Genomic DNA, 27,207 nt, shown 5'->3' with positions numbered 1-27,207 from the left:
AATTGAACGTTGAAGCACACAATAAATTCAACTTGAAGTTGAAGGGGCCAAATGACCTTTTATCCAAAGTTAAAAGGGGCATTTTTTTTTATCTCTTGCCTATTTTTTTCCCTCTTTCTTTCTAATACATGTGAGTCACGAGAGACTTGTACTGCTTAACAAAGAAAGTTAATTGCAATCACTGCTCCCGGACCCTGTTTTTCCTTTTTCTTTTTGTTGTTGTATCAGCAAGAGTAAAGGCAAAGTAATAATAGATGGGAGTGTAACAAAGAGGATTGAATAATTAATTACAAACATGCATGTGCATTTAAAAAGAATACACTTTTCTCCCAAATAAACCACCCACCACCATTTTAGAAGAAAATCGGAGGTGATGGAAGATTTCAGTTCCATCTAATGTAAACCAATAGAAACAACTTTAAAACCTGTGAAATGCAAAGCAATACGATAGTTGTCAATTGCATCTTCTTTAAAACCTGTGATATGCAAGGCAATGTTTCAACCAGCCCTTTTTGTCAAAGAAAAAAAAAGAAAGAAGAAGAAGCAAACCTAAGCAGCTCTTCAATGATATTGACATTTTTTTTCTCTGGAAAACCGCCACTCCTTCACAATAAGCCCGCCTCGAAGAGGTTTCTCCTTCTCAGAGTCTCGTCCACCAACTTAAAAGTCTTCTTCACAAGTTTCTGATCGAGGGCAGTGGTCCTGTAGATCTTGAAAACCCGGTCTACTCGATCAGGGGCAGTACTCTGGAAGTACAATTCCTCAAACTTCTTCTTCACAAACCTAATTAGAAAAGATCCATAAAATAAAATGAATAGTATTATAACTCTCTTCCAGATTTCACAACTTCCTAGCGTAATAGACACGGTTGAGTTACCACTTAGATTTGATTTACATTACGTGGGGTAGCTCTGAACTCTTATAAAATTACAAAAATTTCTTAAAAAAAAAAATTTACCAAGGGGAAGTCAGTGTAAGTTCCAAAATGCGGGGGTTACTGTGATTTAGTGAAAAACCTCAATACTGTTGAGTGTAATATATCCTATATAATATCCTCTCTCTCTCTCTCTCCTGGGAGGAGGGAGAAAGGAGAAGAGTTCATGACAAATTCAAAACAACTTTCAGTTCTCAAAACTACCCTAGATGCTGCCCTCCTAGAAATCTTTCCTTCCTCAACTGGATGACAAGAACAGAAGTGATTGCTTACTCGTATGCATGCTCAATCTCTTGTTTCCCTGTTGAAACTGGCTGGTAATCTTTGAACCACTCACATACATTCAATGGCACCTACAGGAATAAGATATCAAAATCCCAGACTCAATTGTGCGTATCCATGTATGGACAAATGTATTAAAGTTTTAGTGGCCCTTACTTTTAGAACCTTCTTCTCAAATATATCATATTTGTTTAGAAACAGCATGAATGATGTTTTCTGCACAAAACAAACATGCATCAGGATAAGCAGTGCAGTCTCAAGGGTCAAACAAAAGGAATAGTTACCAAGTATCAGGTGTGAGAGAAATAAACACAATCGAGAAAATCTAAATTCTTAGCAGATGTGTAAGAAAGCACCTCAAAACATGGTTGCTTAAGGACCCAATCAAAGAGTTCTTTGGCCTCCATCATTCGGTTCTTGCTTCCATCCTCAAAAAGTGTCTGATCATACCTGCAAACACTGTCAGTGTCAGTCGCAGTTCTACAAAAGGCTACAATTTGTTATCAACAAATCTCCAATCAGATATGTCCATAATAAATTGCCTTTCACACTCCTAGTTAGAAAAAACTAATGAAACTGACCTCCAAGGATGGAAAATTGGCGTCACGTTGTTTTTTAAGTTCTTTTTTCTTTACCAAAATGCAGAATCAAAAAGCATCCTTCAGAAAATAAACTAAGAAAAAAAAACTTGGAAATCACATTTCAGAAATAAATATGCAAAAGATTGCAGATTTAAGTGGCTTTACTACAAGTTAATAGTGCCTGAGGTCCTTGTCTAAGCAAACGAGGCATCCAACAAACAAGAGTTCAACATGCATCTGACGTTATAATTGGAAAGAAAAGAAGCTACAATATTGAACTTACTCACTAATAGCAGCGCAGAATATTACAGCTGTAACACCTTCAAATAAATGTATCCACTTCCTTCTCTCATTTCTCTGACCTCCAACATCAAAGAGTCGATAGACTTCACCACTTTTTTTGTTCTCTCCAACTGGGCTGCAATTTAAAACTACTAAGTTGTTTTCAAATGACCAGAAGAGTATAAATTGAATGCCCTAGCTAATAAATATTTGCGGTGTTTCAAGTAACGTAAAGCACATCATGTCGGCAGAAATATTTCAAACATCATTGCAAAGGTGACATCACTAGATTCATTTTGTCTGTGTGATGCTCATAGTTGTCAAAAAAGAACACTTAGGCACGAGGCTCATGCAAGGCACAAGGTGCACACCTCATGCACCTTGTATATATAAATGTATTAAAACCTTATTTCTTGTTCATTGCCATCTTAGATCTTATTTTTCTTGTTGATTTGACTGCATATTCTTGAATAACGGGGAAAGGTGAACCTAATGGTGTAAGTTGAAGGTTTTCCAGATCTCCCACTAGCTTGGATCCTTCGTAAGTGATATTCACTCACTAGAGAACTAGTCACACGTGGGCGGGTGGCCTGTCCTACAGTGACCTGCTTTCACTTACAGAGTTGCTGGAGGCAGGCGACCACCCTCTTGGTGACCTTTTCTATATTAGCCAGCATGAAATTGTGGTTGTTGGTTGTGTCACTGTGCATTTCCAGTGTGTTTTTCTTTTTTTTTTCAGATTTTTTTGTAATTTAAAATAAACTAATTCTTTGTTGTAATTGTAATTCGCTGTGTTCTACTTTAATATTTTTTCTATCTCCTAATTTTTGTTGCAATTTAGAAGAAACTAATTGCTAAAGAAACAAATTGTTTTCTATAATTGTTTTCCACTCTATGCTCTACTGATTTTTTCCCTTCTAATTTCTTTTTCAATTTAAAATAAACTAATTCCAAAAGAAACTAATTGTTTTTTCTGTGTTCTGCTGTAACTCTTTTCTTTCTTCTAATTGCAAAAGAAATTAAATGTTTTCCTGTAATTTCTCTTTCCTTTAATTTCTTTGACAGTTAGAAGAAACTAATTGCAAAAGAAATTAATTGTTTCCTGCATTAATATTAGTGGTTATCATAAGGTTGATTATTTGTCATTTATGATTTTATCAAAGTGCATCTACCTTATAGGTACATATTCAGCAGAATGGTGTATTAAGTATTTTATAAGCATTTTGAATAAATATGCGCCTCATGTGCATGAGGCTTGCGCTTCACCTTGCACCATGTCTGGCCCCAAGCACTCATTTGCACCTCAAGTTGTCTTGTGCCTTTGACAACTATGGTGATGCTTAGGTGGTATAGCCGCACAACGTGTAGAGGAAAAACAGAATAAGAAATTAACACACATGAGCTTCTAGAGGCAACCACTACCTGGAATGGGTTCCAAAAAGTTGAAGTACTCAGGATCTCAACTAAAAGTGTTATGATAAAGTGCCAACAAAGTTAATTTTTCAGCTCATGGAACTGAGTTATATACCCAACACCTCTCCAACAGACTTCAATGGAAATGTGTTACAATAAAGTCACATCTTTTAAGCCTTAACAACTTTGCCAGAACAAAAATCTCATAACTCATAATCCAATGTCAGCCTTAAACACTCTCTCTTGACCTGCATCCACAAGATAGTGGTCTTTGCTTGGCTTTGATACCACTTGCAAGAGCTTGAGCACTCATAAAAAATCCTAGCTAAATTTAACTGCACTTGAGATCAGGTTATATAATTAATGTGTAGAAAGAAAAGGAGAAAGGAAAGTGGTATTCCCGTATGATTTTATTGATACAAGCAAAAATATTTATACAAGAGATACCCCCGGAATTCTCCTAGATTATACCTCTATTATCTAGATTTCCTTATATCTAGAACTAGATTACAACACTATTTAAACTTACAACAAAGAGATAAAACAAAAGGATAAAATAAAAGAAAAAACAGATAAATAAAACACTAAATTTCTAGTTATTTAATTATACAGATAAATAAAACATTAAACTCTAAATATGTAATTATCTCCAAATCTTCTTGTCTTGAAAGACTCCTTGGCTTGAAAGACTTTTTTATTCTCCAACACTCCCCCTCAAGCTGGTGAATGGATATCTACCATTCCTAGCTTGCTTACTAGCTCCTCAAAGCGCTTAATGGGCAATCCTTTAGTAAAGATGTCTGCCACCAGTTGATTAGATGAAACATATGAAACATAGGAGATGTGTAGCAATCCAAATTCCAATTTTTCTTTAATAAAATGCTTGTCAATCTCAATATGCTTGGTTCGGTCATGTTGTACTGAGTCATAGACAATATTTATTGCTGATTGGTTATCACATAATAGCTCAATGGGGTGTTATATTTGAATCTTCAAGTCTTCAAGAATTATCTTTAGCCACAAAAGTTCACACACACTAAGGGTCATAACCCTGAATTCAGCCTCAACACTTGATCTTGCTACCATCCCTTGTTTTTTACTCCTCCAAGACACCAAATTACCCCCTAAAAACACACAATATCTAGTTGTGGACCGTCTATCTACTAGAGAGCCTCCATAATCTGCATCTATGCAACCTTGAACCTTTAGATTAGCTCCCGGTGCAAACAGTATGCCTTTTCCTGGTGTAGCCTTTAGATAATGAAGAATTCTTCTTAATGCCTACATGTGTTCCTCAATGGGGCTATGCATGAATTGACTTACTAGGCTAACTCCAAATGCTATGTCTGGCTAATATGTGAGAGGTATATCAACTTACCCACCAATCTTTAGAACTACCCTTTATCTATTGCTTCTCCAAATTGATTTTCCAGCAACTTGATGTTTGGATCTACTAGAATTTGTGCTCATTTTCATCCTAGCAAACTGGTCTCAACCAATAAGTCAAGTGTATACTTACGCTGAGATAGGAATATCCCTATTTTGGAGTAGGCTACCTCAATCCCTAATAAGTATTTTAGTCTTCCAACGTCCTTAATTTCGAATTCCTTAGCAAGCTTTTGTTTTAGGCCTTCTTGTTTAGCTTCATCATTACCTGTCACAACAATATCATCAACATAAACCAATAAAGCGATTACCTTATTTCCTATATGTTTGATAAAGAGAGTGTGGTCCCCTTGGCTTTGATGGTACCCCATAGTATTCATGGTTGTAGAAAATAGCTCAAACCAGGCTTGTGGGGACTGCTTGAGTCCATATAATGCCTTCTTCAACCTGCACACCTGTCCTGCTTCATTTTGTGAAAAACCTTAAGGTAATTCCATGAACACCTCTTCCTTTAAATCCCCATGTAAAAATGCATTTTTAACATCCAATTGTTGCAACTTCCACCCTATATTAGCTGCTAATGATATGAGTACTCAAACAGTTGTCATCTTGGCTACTGGGACAAAAGTCTCAAGGTAATCAATCTCATAGGATTGAGTGTAGCCATTGGCAACTAACCTTGCTTTGTATCTTTCAAGGGTACCATCAGCTTTATACTTTAGATTGAAGATCCATCTGCAACCCACAGGTCTAACTCCCTTGAGTTGAGAGACTAATTCCCACATTTGGTTCTTGTGCAAAGCCCTCATCTCTTCTAACATGGCTTCCTTCCAATTTGGATCCTTTAGTGCCACCTCCACTAATTTTGGAATAATAATAGAATCTAGGGATGTTAAGAAGCTTCCGTGGGTAGGAAAAAGACAATGATAGGATAGGAAATTGGCTAAGGGATGTTTAATGCAATTCCTAACTCCTTTTCTTATTGCAATTGGAAGGTTCAAATCAGTAAATTCTAGTTCTGGCTAGTTTGTATTTGTTTCTCCATGTATGCGTTCTTCCATGCTTGAATCAGGGCCTGCAATTGGTGTGGGCAGTGGACCATCACTAGGTTGTCTTCTCTTGTACACATAGGGGGATCCTTTGTACCTGTCAAAAGAATACAACTGCTGGTTTGCTGGTTTAGGCTCTGTTGGATGAAGTGAAGAGGCTGTTGATGGAGTGAATTGAGGAGAGGAAGGTTGGGATGGCTTTGGGAGTTGATGGACAGCATCGGTAGTTGTTTCTAAAAGGGAGAACAGGCTGTCCAAATTGGTTTCAGATTGATTATCCTCCCCCTTAGGCTGAGAGTCAAAGAAGGGTTGAGACTCAATGAAGGTTACATCTTTAGAAACATAGATTTTCGTGAAGCAGAGTTGTAACACTTATAGCCCTTTTGGGTAGGAGAATATCCGATGAACACACACCTTTTTGCTCTAGGGTCTAGTTCGTCCCGATGAATCTTAGGTATGTGAACAAAGCATACACATCCAAAAACTTTGAGAGGCAAAGGAGAATGCAACTTTAGGTCCGGGTAAAAATCGATTAGACATTGGAATGGACTTCGATTATTAAGGACCTTGGATGGGACCCTATTAATTACATAAGTGGCTGTCAAAACAGCCTCCCCCAATAAATATTTAGGAACATTGTGATAATGAAGAAGGGCTCAAATGATATTAAGGAGATGTCTCATCTTCCTTTCAGCCACTCCATTTTGTTGTAGAGTGTCTATACACAAAGATTCATGGACAATCCCTGCATTTTGGAAAAAGTGATGTAAGTGAGAATTGAAATAATCCTTTGCATTATCTGTCCTAAATTTTTTAATTGGAGTTCTAAATTGAGTGTGAATCATTTTGCATAAATAGGGCAGAACAGTCCCAATACTAGCATTATCTTTTAAAAGAAAAATCAAACACATTCGGGTGCAATCATCTATAAAAGAAACAAACCACTTTGCTCCTGAATAGTTTGGTATTTTTGAAGGACCCCAAACATCTGAATGAATTAAAGAAAATGGCTTTGATGAAAGTTTATTGCTAATGGGATAAGAAGATCTATGATGTTTTTCCATAACACACACATCATATTGAAAGTTACTAAAATCCAGGGTTTTAAATAAAGTAGGCAACATTCCCTTCAATAGACTAAAAGGAGGATGACCTAGACGGAGATAGTGAAGCCAAATTGTAACTCAATCGGATGCTGAATTTTGGGTTGAGTAGGCTGCCTGTAGGTTGTCTTCTTTAGGCAAAGAACTCCTCCCTTGTAGGATGTACAGCTTGTGTTGCTCTTTAACCACACTAATCGTACTCCCCATGTTCATGGCCTGAAATTTACACCCATATAGAGAGAAAACAGCATTGCAATTGAGATATTTTGTGAGTTGTTTTATGGAGATAAGGCTTAGGGATAAATATGGTACATACAGTACCTGATTTATTGATAAATATGGGCCAAAACTCACTTTGCCTTTTTCTTTAATGGGAATGGAGGTCCCATTGGCAATAGTGATTCGTTTGGTTGTTTCAAAAGGCTCATAGGTCTCAAAAACATAAAAATTGGGTGTCATATGGTCAGTAGCTCCTAATCTAAGATCTGTGTGTTATTCCTATCAGTATTGGAGACTAAAAAAGGAGTAAAATACACTTGTTTACCTTGCCATGCAATAGAGCAGGATGCACCTCCATCTTGGATGGTCTTTAAGAACTCTTTCAAACTGTTTATCTCCTCTTTATTGAGCTGGTTGAGATCTGCTCCAGAACTAGTTATTTCTTCCTTTTTTGACTCTTTCTCTTGCTCCTTGTTTGAAAGATAGCTTAGTGGATAATTTTGTGGATTACCTTGAGTCCTCATATTCCGAAACCCACCAATTCAGTTGAGAACCGTTTCCTTCCCATGTAACTTGAAGCACATCTCTCTGGTGTGCCGGGGCTTGTTGCAGTAAGTGCACCATTGTCCTTCACGTCCAGAAGCCTTGGTTCGAGCTGCTGGTGGTTTCCATGTTTTTCCTCCTACTCCTTCCTTAGTATTGGATAAGAGTGTTGACCCTTCCATGTTAGATCCACTAAGCATAACACCTCTCCAATTTTCTTCACTCCTCATAATAGCAAACACCTCATTTAAATTAGGTAGATTATCTTTACCAAGAACTTGTATACGAACCTAATCAAACTCAAGATTTAGGCCTGCTAGAAACTCCACTATCTGGTCTCTTTCAAGGATTCGGTTGAGGGTGACAGTGTCTTCTTTGCATACCATCTTACTAGCTTGATATTGGTTAAGCTCTAACCATAGGCCTCTCATCAAATTGTAATACTCGGTGACAAACAATTGGCCTTGTTTTGCAGCATTAATCTTTGTTTTAACATCAAAGATCACTAAGGCATCTTTGACCTTTGAGTAAGTTTGCTGAATAGTCTCCCAAATCTCTCAGGCAATGTTAAGGAATATAAAGTTCCGACTGATTTCAGGCTGCATCGCACTCCACAGCCATGACATGATGCGTGAATCTTCGACATCCCAAGCTTTAAAGCTGGGATTTTCTTCTACTGGGGAATTTTTGGTGAGATGACTGTCTTTCCCTCGTCCTTTGAGTAAAGTCTTGATCAACTGAGACCATTGAAAGAAATTCCGACCATCCAATCAATAGGACTGATGAACTGTTAGTAAGTCACCAGAAAAGGAGGACTGATCCACTGAAATTCCTTCCCCAGTGGAGGAGCATCTATCTGAGGTTTCTAACATGGCTGCCAAGGAGAAACGACACAAAGGAGGCCGCAGGAGTTTTTGATCCAATTGATATAATGGTTTGGCAATAATAGGAACAGGGAAGAATAGTTGTGGCAGAAGAACAAGGCAGATTGGCAGTGTGGCAAGAACCTTGTGTAATGAAGGCACGTTGAACACAAGAATTTAGACACTAGGGATGGGCTAAATAGATGTCGGAGGTCCAATCTGGAGCAGCCGAAAGCGAAAGGGTGGTGGACGCGTCGTCACGTGCTAGCAAGTAAGGTTGGAGGCGACCTAGATAGTGGTGCGTGGGGGCTCCGTTGGCGGTGGGTCTCCGATGGTCAGTCAATCTGATGACAGCAAAACCGATGGTAGAGGCAGTGCAGGTAGACAATGGCCGAACAATGGTGTTCGGACCTGGACAGAAGCAGTGATAAGAGAGGGAAAAAAAAGTTTTTAGGGTTCTTCTCACTAGTGCAATGAAGGCCCTAGGGTTTATTGTATCAGCCTATTAATGAGGCTCTGATACCATGTAGAAAGGAAAGGAGAAAGGGGAACGGTATTCCCGTATGATTTTATTAATATGGGCAAAAATATTTATACAAGAGATGCCCTAAGAATTCTCTTAAATTACATCCCTATTATCTAGATTTCCTTATATCTAGGACTAGATTACAACACTATTTAAACTTACAACAAAGAGATAAAACAAAAAGATAAAATAAAACATAAAACAGATAAATAAAACACTAAACTTCTAATTATCTAATTATATAGATAAATAAAACACTAAACTCTAATTATCTAATTATCTCCAAGTCTTCTTGTCTTGAAAGACTCTTTGGCTTGAAAGACTTCTTTATTCTTCAACATAATGCAACCTCAATAGACTACCAATATGAGATTAGCTGATGGCAGTACACTTCCTAGTGTCTCCAATATTAAACAGCTTCCTGTCCTCCACAAAGTAGTGAGATTGGCTTATGGTTGAAAGCCTTCAGTTCACATTCTCTCAAATCCATGCATTGCAGGCGGGACATCATTAAATGGTGAATTTCTCAAATCTGCAAGTCACTAGACAACATAAATGACACCTGTGACTCATGCATAAATACATATCATTTATTTTTCCAATTAGTCCAAATAATAGAACCATTGGTTGTAGTATAGACCTTACCTTAATTTTTTCTGGAGAAAAAATATTACTTCTAGGGTCAAGAAGTTTGCTGATTTCTTATTAGGTGTGTGTGGAACCTATCAGCAAATGGACTATTTAATACTATCCCACACAGCAAAGCATGTCCTTGTTTCGTTAAAGCACAAAATGCACAAGAATGTCCAAACCACATGATCTTGAGCACAGTATGTTTTTTGACCATTTTGTCACCTATCAATATTTCTTCTGACTTGTTCACTGTCCCACGGTAACCGTGGCTTATTTTCTCATCTCTATCTTTTATTGTTTTCAACTTCAGCAAAGTCCTTACAAGTGCGGTGAGTATCAAGCCCCAATACCACATCAATGGTCCATTGGATGATCTTAACCAAATAACATGGCCACGAACTCAAGTGTTAACTTCAGCTAAAAATTTAAAGTGAAGGTCCACCATAACTATGGCTTATTTCCCCTCCATATCTTTTATTGTTTTCTACTAGAACCAACTCCTTACAAGTGCCATGACTGTCAAGACCAAAATACTTGCATTGATAGTCTACTGAAAGGGTCTCCAATATATAGCATGGTCCCACAGCTCAAAATTTAACTTCAGCAAACAATTTTTATTTAAGGTCCATGGTGCTATGAGTGACATCGCTATTGCATGGGATGTAAGTCAAGCGTGAATGCTTGAAACTAACCATGGGTCTTAAAAGCCAAACACGCCTAAGCCTTCTGTGTATTTGTCAAAGGTGTACCTAAGGCATGCCTAGGCATGAGGCACAGCTCTGTGCACCTCATAGCACTGAGTCACAGCACCATGCAAGAGGTGCTGCCTAGGCTAACGAGGCATGTGCCTCATGCAAGGAGCAAGGGGTGCACTTGGTATATATGTGTATTAAAACCCTATTTCTTATCCATTTATCATCTTAGATCTTATTCCTTGTTAATTTGATTGTATATTCTTGTATATTGGTGAGAAGGCAAACCTACCAGTGTAAGCCAGAGGTCCAATGGATCTCCCACTTGCCGGGGCCCTTTGGCACTTGGCAATGATGTTCACTTGCTGGAGAACTAGTCACACATCTGCATTCTGCTTCATTTTTCTTTCTTTCTTCTAATTTTTTTTGCAATTTAGAAGAAACCAATTCTTTGCTATAATTGTTTTACGCTGTATTCTACTCTAATTTATTTTCTTTCTTCTAATTTCTATTGCAATTTAGAAAAAAACTAACTGCAAAGAAACAAATTATTTTTCAATGTGTGCACTTTTCTCTTCTAGTTTCTTTTGCAATTTAAAAGAAACTAATTGTTTTTATGTAAATGCTTTTGCCTTGTGTTCTGCTATAAATTTTTTCTGTTTTCTCCTAATTGCAAAAGAAATTAAAAGAAACTATTTGTTTTTCGATAATTGTTTTTTGCAGTGTGTTCTGCTGTAATTTTTTCTTCCTTATAATTTCGGCTACAGTCAGAAGAAACTAATTGTTTTTCTACAATAATATTAGTTGTTATTATAGGGTTGGTTATTTGTTATTTATGATTTTATAAGTTTGCATCTACCTCCTTATGGGTACATATTAAAGAGAATGGTGTACAAATATTTTACAAGCATTTTGAAGAAATGTGAGCCTCATGTGCATGAGGGTCACACTTTGCCTTGTGCCTCGCACCTAGGCCCCAAGCACTAATTTGCATCTCAGCGTACCTTGCACCTTTGACAACTATGCCTTCTACTTAGATTACTAATATAGGATTGAGTAATGACAATTTTTCCTCGGCTTCCTTGCCAGGCCAAAAATCTCATCTCAACATAATTTTGACCAATTATCAAGCCTAAAACATTCTCTTCCAATCTACACCCACATAATAGTAGTCCTAGGATAGCACTTGCACAACCTGTAATACCACAGCCACCACTCAGAACAGATAGCCGAAGTTAATTTTTGAGTTCCCAAGACTAGATGACACACTCAAAATCTTCCCAATATATTAGTAACGGAGGATGGGGTAGTGACATGTACTAAATTGGACTTGTTCTGATCCAATTTGAAGAGGAAAGAAATGGAAACCAATTAAAATAACAGAAAAAAGTGTCCCCAGTGCAGGAAGCTCCCTTACTCTACAATGAAGCTATTTCCACAATTCAAACCCGTGAAATTCCAATCACAAAGCATAGAGAGGTGAAACATTTAGGCGAAGGTAAAAATGAGGCGTACATTTTACCCAACCAAAAAATAAAACTAGGATAATGTTGGTGGAAAGAATGATTTTATGTTGCATTTCAGAATTAACTAGAAAGACTTTTCCAATTTAGTTTATATGCACCAGCTTTGTCCAACTAATTGCACCCTGTCCTCCCATGGAACTTCCTTTAAAGATAGATAATATGAAGTCATTACGGTCCATTTTTGTAAAATACAAACTCTTTTTTATTTATTTATTTGAGATCCATTATAATAATAGGAAAGATTTCTCTACATTTACTTTAAGCAGTCAATAAAACCATACTCTAATAAATTGAACCAGTCTAGGTTACTAATGGGTATCCTAATACGTTAAAAAAAAAAATGTTCTTAGACAATGATTCAATCAACGGAATAATTGGGACTAAGGTCTCAAAATTCTTAATGGCATTTCTTGGAAAGAGTCTTTTTGAAAATTCCAGCTTCATTATCTAGTCCTAGAATGTCCATGCTGGCAGGATCACACCCCCTTTCAGCCAGGTCTCTCCTCCAAGCTCAATCTATTTTGGTTTGGCTTCCATTCTGAAGTATATTCATGCTTGATTCCAATGTTCATCAGGTAGCGGGCTCTAATGGAGGAAAGCAGAGATTGAGGAAGAGCCACACAAATAAACATGGATCCAGCTTAAAAACAAAATGGAATATTATGCAAACTTTATGCTTATAAACAGTTTGGCAAACAGCTCAGCTGAAGTTTCCCTACTGATAAGCTTTCATCAATTTACAATAATAGTGAGGCTGTAGCATAAATAATCTAATCAGTAAAACATGATAGTGTTAAACTGCAGTACACTGCAAACGTTGAGAAATGAAGAAGAAAAGAATTATCTAATTGCTGGCAAGAGGTGATGCAAAGAAGAATATTATATACAAGAACAGTACTCACCTAAACTGGATTTCTACAACCCCAGTTGTACGAACTCTAGCATAGAGAACATCCTCCTGTATAACAAAAGACCATTGAGATTGTGGACATTGGAGAAAGAAATAGTTTCAACACATAGGGAGGAGACAATTTGGGTAAACACTTATAAAGGGAATGACAAACATTAGCCACTTGCTTACCCTTTGCCCTTTTTGTTGTAAAAGGAACCTAATAGTGATACATTTCACACATCAAACAACAAAAATACTTGGCAAATCTTACAAATCTAAAGTTCGTGTCAATCAGAAAGTAAGAATGTCAAAACAATGGATTCACAAAAGAAATAAAAACTATGCTATGTGAACTAACACAAAGCCAAAAATGCCAGGACTGTGCTAACATAATCCAATTTGGCAAATGATGTAAATTGGTTTGGGGGACATCTCTTCTTGTTTCTACTTCTCCATTTATATTGCTTCACCTACACGGGATTCTTGGAACTTTCAAGTTTAACAAGCTAACATACCCGCTAGTTTAATCTGCAGCAGCAGACTAAGAATGACTCGCAAAGTTAATCAAAAAAGATATCATGTAGAGGTGGCAGAATGTCCAGATAAGAAAAAAAGTGACTGGGTTTTTCTGTGAGAAACAACCAGTCACGCCTTGAACAGCTGTGACTCTGTTAGTTTGACACTCCATTAGAAAAAGGGGATAAAAAAAGTATTAAGTGGAAATTGGTTCTGTTTTCAAAATTTCTGTTCTCAAAAATAAGAAATGGAAAACAACATGAGAAACTGTTCTAAAATGGTTTCTGACAAATTTTTCTTAGAACAGCCGTTTAGGGAAATACTTTAGATTTGCTGCTGATTCTCAAGGAAGAAACCCATTTCTTAGAAAAATAAAGACAATACAAGAACAACTACATTTTCTTAAACCAAAAGCATCCTATGTTGTTTCCAATTTATTTTAAAGCATCAGCAGGCTGTGTTACTTTGCAGCAAATGGCACATTAATTATAGTGCATTTTATAAGGAGCAACTGTCAACATGAATTTTGAACTTGACACAAGAAAGATTCTGAGTCACTCAAAATGTATGTCACAAATTACCACTGCAAAATAGTGTTGATAATTCAACATGTTTGTGCTCCAAATCTCTATGTTAGAACATTATTATTTGTTTGAAACAAGATCTCCAATCAGTTAAGGAGAAGACAAGCTGCAATAAACAAGACAAAAAAAGTATTCTTTTCATTAAATATTTGGGCTAGATCCCCTTCACGTCATAAGAAATATAAAATAGTTGTAAAACAGTTCATTATATGTTTCCAGCTTGAAGTAGAACAAATTAAGACAACGCTAGTTAAAATATCTTGGATCAATCATCCAAAAAGTTGGGGAGATCAATGAGACTGTTACCCATGGAATTAAGGCAGGATGGATAAAATGGATAGTGCATCTGGAATTTTATATGATAGTAAGATTCCATTAAAATTAAGAGGAAAATTTTATAAGATAATTATAAAACCAACTTTGTTATATGGAACAAACTGTTGGACAGTAAAGTACCAACACTGGCAAAATATGAGCATTACGAATATTAAGATGTTTACGAATATCAGGATGGTGGCTTTCTATTGAAAAGAAAGCCAACAGAGACTCCTATGAGGAGAGTAGAAGAAATGGAACCAGTATTTAGCCAAACAGGTAGACAAAGATCAAGAAAAACTTGGTAGGAGAGTCTTAGGTATAAATGGTTTAGAAGGGCCTTATAGAACGTAAAGTCACAAAATATAGTGAGATTAAGGCTTGATGTATTGTTGCTGCTTCCTTTTCCTTTTTCCTCCTTTTTTTGTTTTGATGATGAACTCAAAATATTTATCAAATAGATTAAATAAAATCATTAACACCCGGATGTTTATCACATTAGTTCAGCTTACCCCTTTATGTAACGAATTTTATAACATATCGTAAGTATAAAACTTTCCATTATTAAAACAGGGAAAGAGTGTGAAAGAATAGGGACATATCATTTACTTCAGTATCACATACCTTTGTTGGAACATAATTTACATCAGAGAATCTTTGCAAATTTTCCATGAAATAATGGGCACAATCTGGAACTTGGAGTTCATTGCCACGAGTGTAAGTTTCCTACATTAGTAAATAAAGTTATAAACTGGGATGCTTCATTTATGACAGCTACTAAAACAATGTTAACAAAAAAAGAAAAACAAGATAAAACAAAACCAATAAAACGAAACTGAATCAGGACAAGTACACTACCAGCAGTAGTAGTCAATCAAAGCAGAAGTTACCTGAATGGCAGGATCTTTCCATAAGGCTTCTATTTCCTGTGCAAGCTCCTTTGTTAAGTGTGGATAATCCAACCTACCTCCAATTTCTGATAGCTTCTCTCCAATTTCCTAGCATACATTAAAGAGAAATCATTGTAGACTGGAGGTAGATTATCCCTCCACATTGAATTAGATGAGCAGAATAGCTTTACAACAACAGGGTGGAAAAGAAAAAGAATATTTGCCGTTTAAGTGGTTTATAGATGAATCACAAAACAATAGCTGTTAAAACAAATAAACAGATAAACAAAATAGTTTGATACAGCCAATTAGCCAACAAAAATCCAAAATCAAACCTTATATTCAACAGATACGACATACTTCGAGGAATCAGTTTCATTTTGAGTAAATTCCTTTGACCCATCATATAATACCTGTCCAAACAAAAATAATTCTCATTAGAAATATATTTTCACTATAGCAGTTCTGTTCTTAATAAATAGATTTCAAAATCATGTCCTCAACAAGGTACAAGATTCTCTTTAAGCAGCTGGCTCTACATTCTCTTCTGTATTATCTAAAAAAGGGAAATAACCAACACACCCTGTCAAATTATTGCATACTTTTATTGTCTGATACACATTGGCATGGATGACTGAGATGTAACTCTTTAGCTCCGCGTCGTCAAAGCCAGTTTGAAACAAAAGTTTTATCTGCAGGTCAATAATATCTCAGGAATATGGGTACCATGGAAATTTGGTAAAACCAAGTCAATTTGGTAAAGTTTCATGTCTTGCCTGCTTAAAGATGGTAGACTTCCCCGACTCTCCAGCACCTTAGCAAGAAAAAAGATACCACAGAAATGTGAGAACAGCCCAAATGAGAATGCAGAAAGGTTTCTATAAGGGTAAAAAGGCTTAAAAAAAAAAAAAAAAACTACTTTTAACCTTTTTTAATTTTGGATCAAGTTTTAATTTTATCAATAGCAGCAACCAACTTTAATTTTGTTTCAATTTTGGATTGAACTTTTAAATTTATCAATAATAGTATCCAGCTTTAATTTTGTTCCAATTTTGGACTTCCATTTTAAAAAACTATGTGTCAGAGTCAGATCTGACAAGGGGGAATTCTCCTCTGAATTGGGGATAATGGTGAAGAATTGAGAGGGAAAAGAGGGAAGAACAGAGAGAGAGAGAGAGTTTAGGCGGGAGAAGAGTGATCAATTCTATTCAAAAGATATCCAAAAGTCGAGGGATAAGTTAGCTTTATACTGATCCTTGGCTCAAGAAAAGGTGCCAAACAGCTGCCCAAATTCAAACATTACACTTCCTACTGACTTATTGAAATGAGGCTATAACTGTCTTTACAATATTCCCACCTTCATAACCGTAGCACACAGATGACAATCTCCCCCCCCCAAATACATTTCTTGTCCTCAAGAAATTCAAAGGAAGCCTTCTGCCTCTAGAAACTGGGAGAGTAGATCTGGGTGGTACTGACAAGTGTTATTCTCTAGATGTAGATTGGACCAACGCACAAGGACTTGTGTCAGTGGAGCTCCCTGTCTGTAAATGATCTGCTTATCTATGATGACTGAGGGTTCTGTCTCCATATGAGCTTCTGCAAGTATGGGGGGTAAAAATGGACTTACTGGGCTAGTTTCGGCAGACCCTTTCAGCAGGGATACGTGGAATACAAGGTGTATTTGTGAGTCATCAGGTAGTTGCAGCTTGTAGGCAACCTTTCCCATCTTTGCCACTATACGATAGGTACCATAAAACTTGGGTCTTAGCTTAGAAATCTGTCCTGGTGCTAAAGTCTTCAGATGGGCATGCCTCAATTTCAAGTAAACCTTGCTCCCAACTGTGAATTCCCTTTCACTCCTCCCATCCGCGAACTGTTTTATTCTATTTTGAGCATTGGCCAGTTCCTTTTGTAGTAGCTTTAGCACAGCCTGCCTCTGATGTAGATAAGAGTCTATTGTGGTAGTTGGTCCCAAAATAATGGGCAGTTGGGGTGGCAAGAGTTGTAGCACCACTGGGCCAAGAACAACCATCCACGCCACCCTTTAGGTTGTAGGAAACAGAGGCAACGCAGGTAGGTCTCCAAACTCTAGTTGACCCTCTTTGTTTGGCCATCTGTCTTTGGATGATAGGTTGAAGACATATGCAACTTCGTTTCCAAACATCTCAATAACTCTTTCCATAACAGGCTAATGAACACCTTGTCTCGATCTAATATGATGGATTGGGGTACTACATGAAGCTTCACCACTTAATCCAAAAAAATCCAAGATACCTCCTGTGTTGTGAAGGGGTGTGACAGACCTATGAAGTGGGCAAATTTGTTGAGTCTATCCACTACTACCAATATACAATCCATTCCTTCCAACCTCGGTAATCCTTCTATAAAGTCCATTAACACACTAGCCCACGCTTGCTCTGGGGTGGCTAGTGGTTGCAATAGCCTAGGGGTGGCAACTATCTCATGTTTACACCTCTTACACATATCACATCTCATGACATACTCCATCACCCATTTCTTTAACTTTGGCCAATGAAATAGTTGTTTTACTTGGTGGCAAAGTGTTTTATATGCCTGAGTGACCTCCTAAGGGGGATCCATGCAAGGATTGGAGAATTTTACGCTTCAGCTACTCACTATCCCCAATTACCAATCTTCCTTGGTATCGCATTAACCCATTGGTCAGTGTGAATCTTAGCCTGCTTTTGGGGTATATGATGAGTTGTTCCAGCAGTTCCTTGGACCAATCATCCTTTTTATAGCTAGTAGTAATCTCCTGATACCAATCAGGAATGACCAAGGTGATTAATGCCACGGTTACCTACTCAACACATCGAGATAAAGCGTTAGCAACCTTGTTCTCCTTTCTTTTCCAGTACTGGATTACATAGCCTAATCCCATAAGTTTTGTCATCCCCTTCTTTTGTAGATGAATGTATAATTTTTGTTGCAACAAGAACTTCAAACTTTCGTAGTTGATTTTGATGATGAACTGACCCCCTTAAAAGTAATGCCTCCATTTGTCTACCGCAATCAATACTGCTAATAACTCCTTGTCGTAAGCACTCAAACCTTGGTGTCTGGGGGCCAGGGCTTGGCTAATGAAAGCCAGTGGTTTGCCATCTTGTGTGAGTACTACCCCCACCCCGAAACTACTTGCATCTGTCTCCAATGTGAATGGTTTATTGAAGTCTAGTAAGCCAAGAGTGAGCACTTTACTCATTGCCCTCTTAAGCTGTTCAAAAACCTTTTCTGCCTTATCACTCCAAGTGAATCCCTCATTCTTTAGTAAATTTGTAAAGGGCTTGCTGATAGTCCCTCACAAATCATCGGTAGTAACCGATCAATCCAAGGAACCCCCTCAATGCCTTCACATTGGTTAGCCTTGGCCATGCAATCATAGCTGCCACTTTCCTCGAATCCATGCTTACTTCAGCATTGGATATGACATGCCCCAAGTATTCCACCTATTGCAATGCAAAGGCACACTTTGATTTCTTGATAAACAATTGGTTGAGTCTAAGGACGTCCAATGTGGTTCTCAAGTGGGCTAGGTGGTGTTGGAAAGAAAGGCTATACACAAGTATGTCATCAAAGAATACTAGAATGAATTTCTTTAGGTGAGGCTCGAAGATCTAGTTCATTAAAGCTTGGAATGTGATTAGGGCATCGGTGAGCCCAAAAGGTATCACCAAAAATTCATAATGCCCGTGGTGGGTGGTGAAGGTTGTTTTAGGAATATCATTTGGGTTCATCCAAATTTGGTGGTAGCCAAACCATAGGTCCAATTTAGTGAAGAAGGTGGCATGTTTTAATTCATCTAGCAAATCTTCTATGATAAGTATAGGAAATTTGTTTTTGACAGTGTGGGTGTTAAGTTGATGATAGTCAACACAAAAGCATCAACTACCACCTTTTTCCTTGACAAGAAGTATTGGTGAGGCATAGGGGCTTTGGCTGAGCTTGATGATGGACTTTTGGAGCATGTCCTTTATCATCTCTTCGATCTCAGCCTTTTGTTTGGGAGGGTATCGATAAGCCCTTATGTTAACAGGCTCAGTATTTGGTTTAAGGGTGATAGAGAGATCAAGGGCTCTTTAAGGGGGAAGAGAATTGGGTTCCACAAACAAGTCCTCATATTCAACTAGAAGTTTATCAAGGGAATCAAGTTCATGTGCCTTCCATTGGGGTGGAGGGTGACTGTTGACAGTCAACATTAGTTCTCCTTACTGTTCTCAACCATCCCCCATTTGCTCGACAACATGTATAGAGAAGAGCTGAGCCACCTATGCCCACTTGCTCGTGAATATCTTTTGCAACTTCTTCCTCGAGATCATTTTGCACATCCCTGTTTCAGTATTGCCGATAAGAGTCATTCTCCCACCTTCTTTTTCAAATGTCACCTCTATCTTATTAAAATCAAAGCTGATGGGAGTCATCCCCTTCATCTAGTCCACCCGCAAAACAATGTCACATCCACCAAGCTTAAGCAACCTCAGGTTAGCCTCAAATGCCTCCCCATGCATCTCCCAACATAACCCTACGCAGGCTAACTTGCACATTACCTTATGGCCATTGGCCACAGTCACAGATAGTGGTTGGATGCTAGTGAGCTCACAATTCAATTTCTTGGCAGTACTCTCATCTAAGAAGTTGTGGGAGCTTCCATGGTCAATTAGGACCATAAGCCTGCAATCTTGAGCCTTCCCCTCCACCTTAATAATCTTATTATTAGCCAATCCCCTTAAGGCATGTAGTGAAATCTCCACATCATCAACCTCAAGTTCCGTAGGAATTATACACAGTTTCCACTTCTTCTTCTCCTTCTAGTAATAGTAGTTGCCTCCGGCATTGGTGCCCCGAAGCATACCTATCTCCACAACGAAAACATAAGCCTGCCTATCTCCTTTGTTCCATGATCCTCCCACTTGTCATTGGGGCGGGAATGATGGTAGTTGAATTATTTCCCCCTTTCATTCCTTGGTTACTTCTTCCTCCTCCTCTGTTAAATCCCTTGTTACCTTGTTGAGGTACACCATAGTTCATCCCCTTTGCTTGCCATCTCTGTTTCCTCATCAATGCTTCGACTGATAACTATTGTAGGCTCTCACTCTCGGCCTGCTTGATAGTTCTAGGCTGTAACATTTTCACAGTGAGCCTTAGCTCTTCGCTAAAACCACTAATGAAGCCTGAGACAAAGTATCATTACGTTAGGTGGGGATTTAGGATCAACCTGAGTGATTTGAGTTCCTCAAACTTAAGCTGATATGATTGGACTGATCCCTCTTGTCTTAGCTTATTGAACTCTTCCACAACGCCCATCATATTTCAATCTCTAAATCACTCACACAAGTCCTCCTCAAATTCAACCCACTGATAGCTCTCCTTAACTCGCATCCATCCTTGAAACCATGCATCTCCGACATTATTCAAATAGGTAGCAGCGAAAGTAACCCGCCGTTGTTCGGGTACATTGCATACACTAAACATTCTCTCGCAGCGTCACACCCACCACCTTGACTTTTGACTATCGAACAAGGGAATTTCTAACTTCGACATTGGAAAGCCAGGCTAATTATGAACAACCTGCATTCCTTGCCTTCTCTCCAACATTTTTTCCCCTACAATTGTCGGATTTGCCTCGAATTCCGAGGATCCTTCAGTCCGATGGGCAGTCCCATGCCTTGGTAGGATAGGATCCGATCTATTCCTGGGAGGAAATTCACGGTAGCATCTTACCGAATTATTGGCCGGCGAACATCTGCATGAATTGCTGCATTTGTTCACACAGCTGATTGCTTTGCTCGCAGCTCACTTCACGCCATCGTTCCATAGCCCCGTCGATCCTCCTTTCCACCACCGATTCTATCGTCGACTACAGTTCCCATTCGGATCTACATGTCTACTACTGCCGTCGTGACTTGTTGCAATTGCATCTCCATCTGTTTCATTCAAGTTTCGTCGACCATCGTGAAGAAGGAATTGGATTTGATCGTCGCTCGAGACCTGGCTCTAATGCCAGTTTGTCAAAGTTGGATTTGACAAGGGGGAATTCTCCTCTAAAGTGGGGAGAATGGTGAAGAATTGAGAGGGAAAAGGGGGAAGAATAGAGAAAAAAGAGGGAGAGATCGAGATCGAGAGAAAGAGAGAGAATTTAGGCGAGAGGAGTGATCAATTCTATTCAAAAGATATCCAAATGGAGAGGGATCAGTTAGCTTTATACTGATCCTTGGCTAAGGAAAAGGCACCAAACGGAAACGGCTACCCAAATTCAAACATTACACTTCCTAACGACTTATTGAAATGAGGCTATAACTACCTTTACAATATTCCCGCCTTAATAACCGTAGGCACATGACACTACTAAACGCTGATATGGCATGAAGAAGTTATATTAGCTGACTGCCACTCATATTAAAAAATGTTGACATTACTAAATAAATACTAAACGTATATAAATATACTTTTAAGAAAAGTGTAAACTATATAGATAAATTCAAAATACACTGATTTCTTTGCCGCACCAGTGGTAACCCCTATCAGTCACCAATGGGGCCACTAGCTGGCCACCACCGATCTATTGCTTTTCATTTAAATATACATTTAGTTTATATTTTTTGTTAAAAATATATTTATTTAGACCATGTCAACATTTTTAATCTGAGGTGACAACCAAGCTAATCTAATTTACACACACACACACATTTAAGGTTTTCCTTGGAAGGTTATTTGAACTGCATCACTTGGCTGCATACTCATTAAAGATAACCTGAGAAAGAGAAAAATCTTTTGGTTGGTTTTTGTGCAAACAGACCAAAAAATTCAGTGGACCACTTTTTTGCATTGCGCACTTGTATGCTATTGTGGAGCCCCATCTTTGCATTATTCTGAGTCATTTGAGTTCCCAGCCACATTATTAGATCTTTTGCAGTATCAGACTGACATAATTGCCCAGGAAATTACCTAAAAAACATTTGGAACATCACTTATGTGTGATGTGGAAGATTTTGATAGAAAGAAATGGGAGCTTTCAAAAGCATAAAAACCCCTTTATTTTGTTAAGGGGTGCTCCTCATTCCCTCATTTTGTGGCTAAAAGATGATTCTTCTTTTAGTCTATCGTCTTTTACCTTATCTTAGAAGAGTTTGTTGTTGTAGATACATAACCTCACTAGCCATCTTTTATTTCTTTTTATATAACATTCACCCCCTTGTTGGTGGGCCTTTGTTAATATCACAGACCAATCAAAAATATGTATTTTCATTTTAGGGAAAAAATATATATATTCCCCATGTCATCTCATTCAGTCCATACGTCTTCAATCCACAAGTCAATTCCATAACCAAACCCATTTCTATTGACTTAATCAAATTGGAAAAGAAATCCACTTCTTTGTCCACATGAACAAGCAATAGTTTAAACAACTGTTAGAAACTCGTATCAAGTTTCTATGGCCTACATCTGTCACAAAAACAGCATAGTAGAGCACTAAGACTTGGACACCACTAACCACTCTTCTTTGACTATCTAGGGAAAGAAAATGCATAGGAAAGTCTATATTTCCAAAACTGTCTTCAGTTCAAATAAGCTGCAACCGTACAACCACCACCAGTAGCCGCTGCTTTTGTGGTGCAAAGTGAGGAGGGGGGAATCATGAACTGATCAAATAGTCCAGATAGATTATAAAGCCTCAAATTAGAACACCAAATAAGAGAAAATCTATACTGTCATCCAAAGTGTGGATAGGATACATATATCCACAGTTTCCTCATAAGCTTATATATTCAATGAAAATAACGCAATATTGTTTCCAAATTACAATCTATAATATTTCTCAATGTTGGGAACAAACGCAACATAGAACTCTTGAAACCATGCATAATGCCCTAGAACTGTTCAAAAAGGTTTAATCGCTTCATTAAAATAAAGAAAATGATTCCATAGAATAGAAGTAATAAACATGGAACAGAGTAAGAAAAATGTCTGAATTCTGTACCGAGTAGTAAAAGTTTTTGAATATGCCTCTCCGCTTGTGTTTCTTGTACAATCCGTCTTTCAATTTCTGCAGCCTGAAAATGCATGATACATAACCAAATTGATGACTCAAATGGACATTTAAACAAGAAGATGAAATAATTATCTAACACAGAAATGTAAAAGTTTCCTGTTTTCACTATAGCATTTAATACAACATTCTCTTTTTCTTTCTGACATGCAGCATGACAGGATAATTTTTACCTGAGCATTCTCTTCAGCATCTGCTTCTTTATAGCGTTGGTGTCTACTGCAGAGTAAGCCCATATTTAGCATACAGAAACTACACTAGTCCAGCAGCATGTGTCATTGAGGAGAATCTAAACAACAGGTTCCTCATGTACTATCCCAACATTATATTTGCAAGTTCACCTGATTACAAAGCTGCAAACAGGCAGTAGAGATGAATTGATATACAGCTCCTCAAAGGATGAGGGAAAGGTCGTAGCCAACTATAGTCCAGTTAAAACCACTTTAAGGCATTTTTTTTTCTTTTATATCTCTAGGATGGAAATGGCCTTCTGACGTTCTTAAATTGCATTCTACTAGGGAAATCCATCTAATCATGAAGGAGCCACAGAGAAACAACAGCATCCTTAATCGCAAAGTACTTTTTGGCATATTTATCTCAAGAAATCTGTATAAATATCTAGAAATAAAGAATCTCCACATCATGGAATTTCAAAATGCTACAGCAAAAGTGATCAACCCATTTCACCAGATCCCAACATTCTCTCAACATAGGTGCATATAAATCATATATTAAACCCAAGAACTACATTACACTGCCCAGATTATCCAAGAGAAGATAGAAGATTAGCTTATTCACAGCTAGCACACAAGATTCAGTACACTGAAAATCAGCTAATATGACGAAATGTGCCCAATTCCCAGTAACAAATATGATTCCCTGTGAATCTAGCACATCCAGAGGTACACATACAAGCCAGAAACAAGCCAAATCCACATGACTGTAAAAACTAAGTATCAAAATACACCGGTTCATGTACCCATCAACACCCTCTATTTCGTTATTTTTCCTATTTTTTTCTTTTCAGAATTACTATTGATTTCCCAATTTACATCCATGACGAATCCCTCTCCCTTTGGAAACCCTAAAAATGCAGTTTTCCTTCTCCATTATATATATAGAGAGAGAGACGGAGAGAGAGAGAGATTGAAAAACCTGAGAGAGCATACAGAATCGGATCTGGAAGGGGGGGAAAGGGCAAAAAAAGAAGAAGAGTGAGAGTGATTCGAGTAGGATCGGAGAAGTAGTGGCCGTTCACCTGCTCAAAAGTTATCAAATCCGGGAAAGAAACACAATCCCAAGCACAGTAACAATCTGCTTAAACTTGACTGTTTTCTGCTGAAAGCTTCTCCACACGTCTGCCCGCCCTATAATGGCGCGTGATCTGGCGAAGCCCCTTTCTAAAACAAACCCCAGACAGTATTATACTCTCCCTCTGAAGAGAGAAAGAAGAGGGGGGGGGGGGGGGTTGTGGGTAGTTTGGAAAATGAATGTTTGTATGAAGTTGAGCGCAGAAACAGCAAAAACCGGCGGGTTTAAAAGGGAAGCTTTCCCCTTCCCTCCCGCAATGTGAACGTTTTGGTAAAATCCGGCGGCCAAAGCACGACTTCTTCTGCGCTCTGACAGATCAATTCCTCTTACTCCTTCCCTGTCGCTGCAACTTTCTTCAATTTCCCCCCAACATTTCCATGTTTTCTACTTTTCTTCCCCCTTTAAATTACACAAATCTCCCTTTACTTCTTTATCCTAAAAACGATAATAATAATCTCTAACATTATTAAAAATAATAATAAAACAACCATCTTTATTCATTTCGCTCTCTCTTGGCTTTTTTTTCCGGGGTGGGTCCAAAAATTTACCTAATGAGAGGTTGAATTTTTTTTTGAAATTATCGTTCTTACGCGGCCCCTACTGCTTGTGTCTTAAAGTTAATTTTTTTTTTTAAGTGTAGAATTGCACATCACAAATTTTAGAATGAGGTATAATTTTTTTATCTTAGATTATTATTGAAAATATTTTTTTACATTGAATATTAATTTTAATAGTGCTCACACGTGAATTTGCTACTACTTCTCCTATTTTTAAAGATGAGATAAATAATAAAAAAAAAATTGATCTACAAATCAATTCAATCGTCCTTGATTTAAAAAAAATATATAAAATGAAATATTTATCATGAAGAGAGAGCACAGAGAAAGAAAAATTAATAGTGCTCACACGTGAATTTATCATTGCTTCTCTTATTTTTTAAAGATGAGATAAATAATAAAGAAAGTGTTTGATTCTCATATCAATTCAACCATCTTGACTAAAACGAAAGAGAAAAAGATGAGAATAAAATATTTGCTATGGAGAGAGAAAAAAAAAATTAACAAAAGATAGTTCCCACATGTGAGGCAATATGGGGGGCATTGTTGGTGTTTTAAAAAATTTAGTGGTGGTTACCTAACTTCTAGACAAACTAATGTCAAATTTTTAATCTTACGATAGGTTTCTTGAATCTACAATGTTTTTGTTTGAATCAATGTAGATATTAGTGTTTAATATATATATATATATATATATATTTAAATTCACATTAAATAAGAAAAAAAATATCAATTTACTATTGCACAATAGTAGACCAGTTTAGTCTGCAGTCTTCAATTTAGACCACTTACTCACCCTTATTGATGTATTTTTCATGAAACATGTTGACGGTAAAAATTGGTTGACTGATTTATTTCACCCGCACTGAGAAAATAAATACAAAAGAGAGAAAGAGAAAGCACACGAGATGATTTTTACGTGATTCAGCCAGAACGATTCTTACTTCGCGACCGTTCTCTAGTTATTGTCACAAAGTCACAATATATTATCATTTGCCTCTTATAAAATGGCTATTAATCCTTATTTATAGAATGAGGTGGTTATAATTCGAATAACTCCTAAATATAGAAGAATAATATTATAGAGATAATATGTCCTTATCAACTCCGCACAATCACAAACGAATACCATGTTTTTAAGAATGTGGTTTGTTTTTTTGATAAGGTGGGTGAATATCGCCTTCGATTATTTTGCAATTGCGAGCTGAAAGATTTTGGTCAGCGAACTATAAGCCTCGTTGGGAGCTCGCTTGGATATGCCGGCGAGCTAGAAGGCATTGCTGTGAGCCCGATTTGCAATCTGTTTTGGGCCCGTTGATTTCAATAGTTTGGTTTGGCCTTCTAGTTTGAGCCGAGCCCATTTAACTTTATCAAAAAATGCTCGTACCAAAACATAACACATCAAGAAATTTTTGTATGTAAAATCTCATAGCATCTCACTACTAAAAAAAATAAAATAAAAAATCATAATACCCTATGTAACATAAATTTATGAAAAAATTACACGTAATACTTATTTAGGATAAATATAAGCGATGCCTCTTATGTTTAAAAAAATATAATTAGTATCTTTATCGTGCAAACTATGTTGAGAGCCCTCTTCTTTTATTAGTTAATTTTAGTTAAATATTTTAAAATAATCAAAATTTTCGCTAACATTTTAAAATTTATTATATTTCTCTCTTTTTATTTGCGGCGATGAGGTTTTTCAAAAATCACTAGCAAATTACCTATCTCCAAACCCTCTTTTTATCATCTTCTCCCTTTGTTCATTTTTTACCCAATTTTGCATATTAAAGGGAAAAATAATAGAGAATGTAAGCATAAATTAATTATTTTAACCCCTTTTTTTATTGGCACAGTAGATTATTGTTATTTTTAAATATACGAGGAATAGTTTTTACAATTAATATAAATTATTATAATTTACTCTAAATTTAATGACAAGTGTTAATTTATTACAAACTTTTGAATAATTAAAATAGTTAGTCAAAGTTTTGAAATATGTTAAATGCTTTTTCTATTTATAGAAAGCCGTGTTG

The 27,207-nt window shown here is 37.2% G+C and overlaps 1 protein-coding gene across 4 annotated transcripts; it reads right to left on the bottom strand.

The window, feature by feature from the left end:
* Positions 1–257: 257 nt before the first annotated feature.
* On the bottom strand, positions 258–24,988 carry LOC127813181 (guanine nucleotide-binding protein alpha-1 subunit). 4 transcript variants are annotated; one of them, XR_008026083.1, is made up of 15 exons: positions 24,556–24,988; positions 23,471–23,650; positions 23,229–23,301; positions 16,006–16,043; positions 15,832–15,921; positions 15,565–15,642; positions 15,230–15,337; positions 14,964–15,065; positions 12,935–12,990; positions 2,081–2,215; positions 1,573–1,666; positions 1,373–1,432; positions 1,208–1,287; positions 550–783; positions 258–476 (listed from the first exon to the last, which is right to left on the bottom strand). XR_008026083.1 is itself a non-coding variant. In XM_052353997.1 (14 exons), the coding sequence occupies exons 2-14, from the start codon at positions 23,540–23,542 to the stop codon at positions 606–608; spliced, it is 1,164 nt and encodes a 387-aa protein (XP_052209957.1). In that variant the 5' UTR covers positions 23,543–23,650; positions 24,453–24,988; the 3' UTR covers positions 258–605. The 4 variants fall into 4 exon arrangements, 2 of the variants coding, with proteins under 2 accessions (XP_052209957.1, XP_052209956.1); XR_008026084.1 differs by having other exon boundaries at positions 258–425; XM_052353997.1 differs by having other exon boundaries at positions 258–783; positions 24,453–24,988.
* Positions 24,989–27,207: the final 2,219 nt, after the last annotated feature.

This window comes from Diospyros lotus, chromosome 11 (assembly GCF_014633365.1).
Source record: "Diospyros lotus cultivar Yz01 chromosome 11, ASM1463336v1, whole genome shotgun sequence".
Classification (NCBI taxonomy): domain Eukaryota; kingdom Viridiplantae; phylum Streptophyta; class Magnoliopsida; order Ericales; family Ebenaceae; genus Diospyros; species Diospyros lotus.
This window is presented reverse-complemented; position numbering and strand designations above follow the sequence as displayed.

What these genes read in the sequence shown, in the direction of transcription:
- LOC127813181 (XM_052353997.1), bottom strand. Translation starts at nt 23,542, where the DNA reads ATGCTAAATATGGGCTTACTCTGCAGTAGACACCAACGCTATAAAGAA. An exon ending in TCGTATCTGTTGAATATAAG is followed by an intron (nt 15,338 to 15,564) that starts GTTTGATTTTGG and finishes AATGTATGCTAG; the next exon opens with GAAATTGGAGAGAAGCTATC. An exon ending in GGAAAGATCCTGCCATTCAG is followed by an intron (nt 15,066 to 15,229) that starts GTAACTTCTGCT and finishes TTACTAATGTAG; the next exon opens with GAAACTTACACTCGTGGCAA.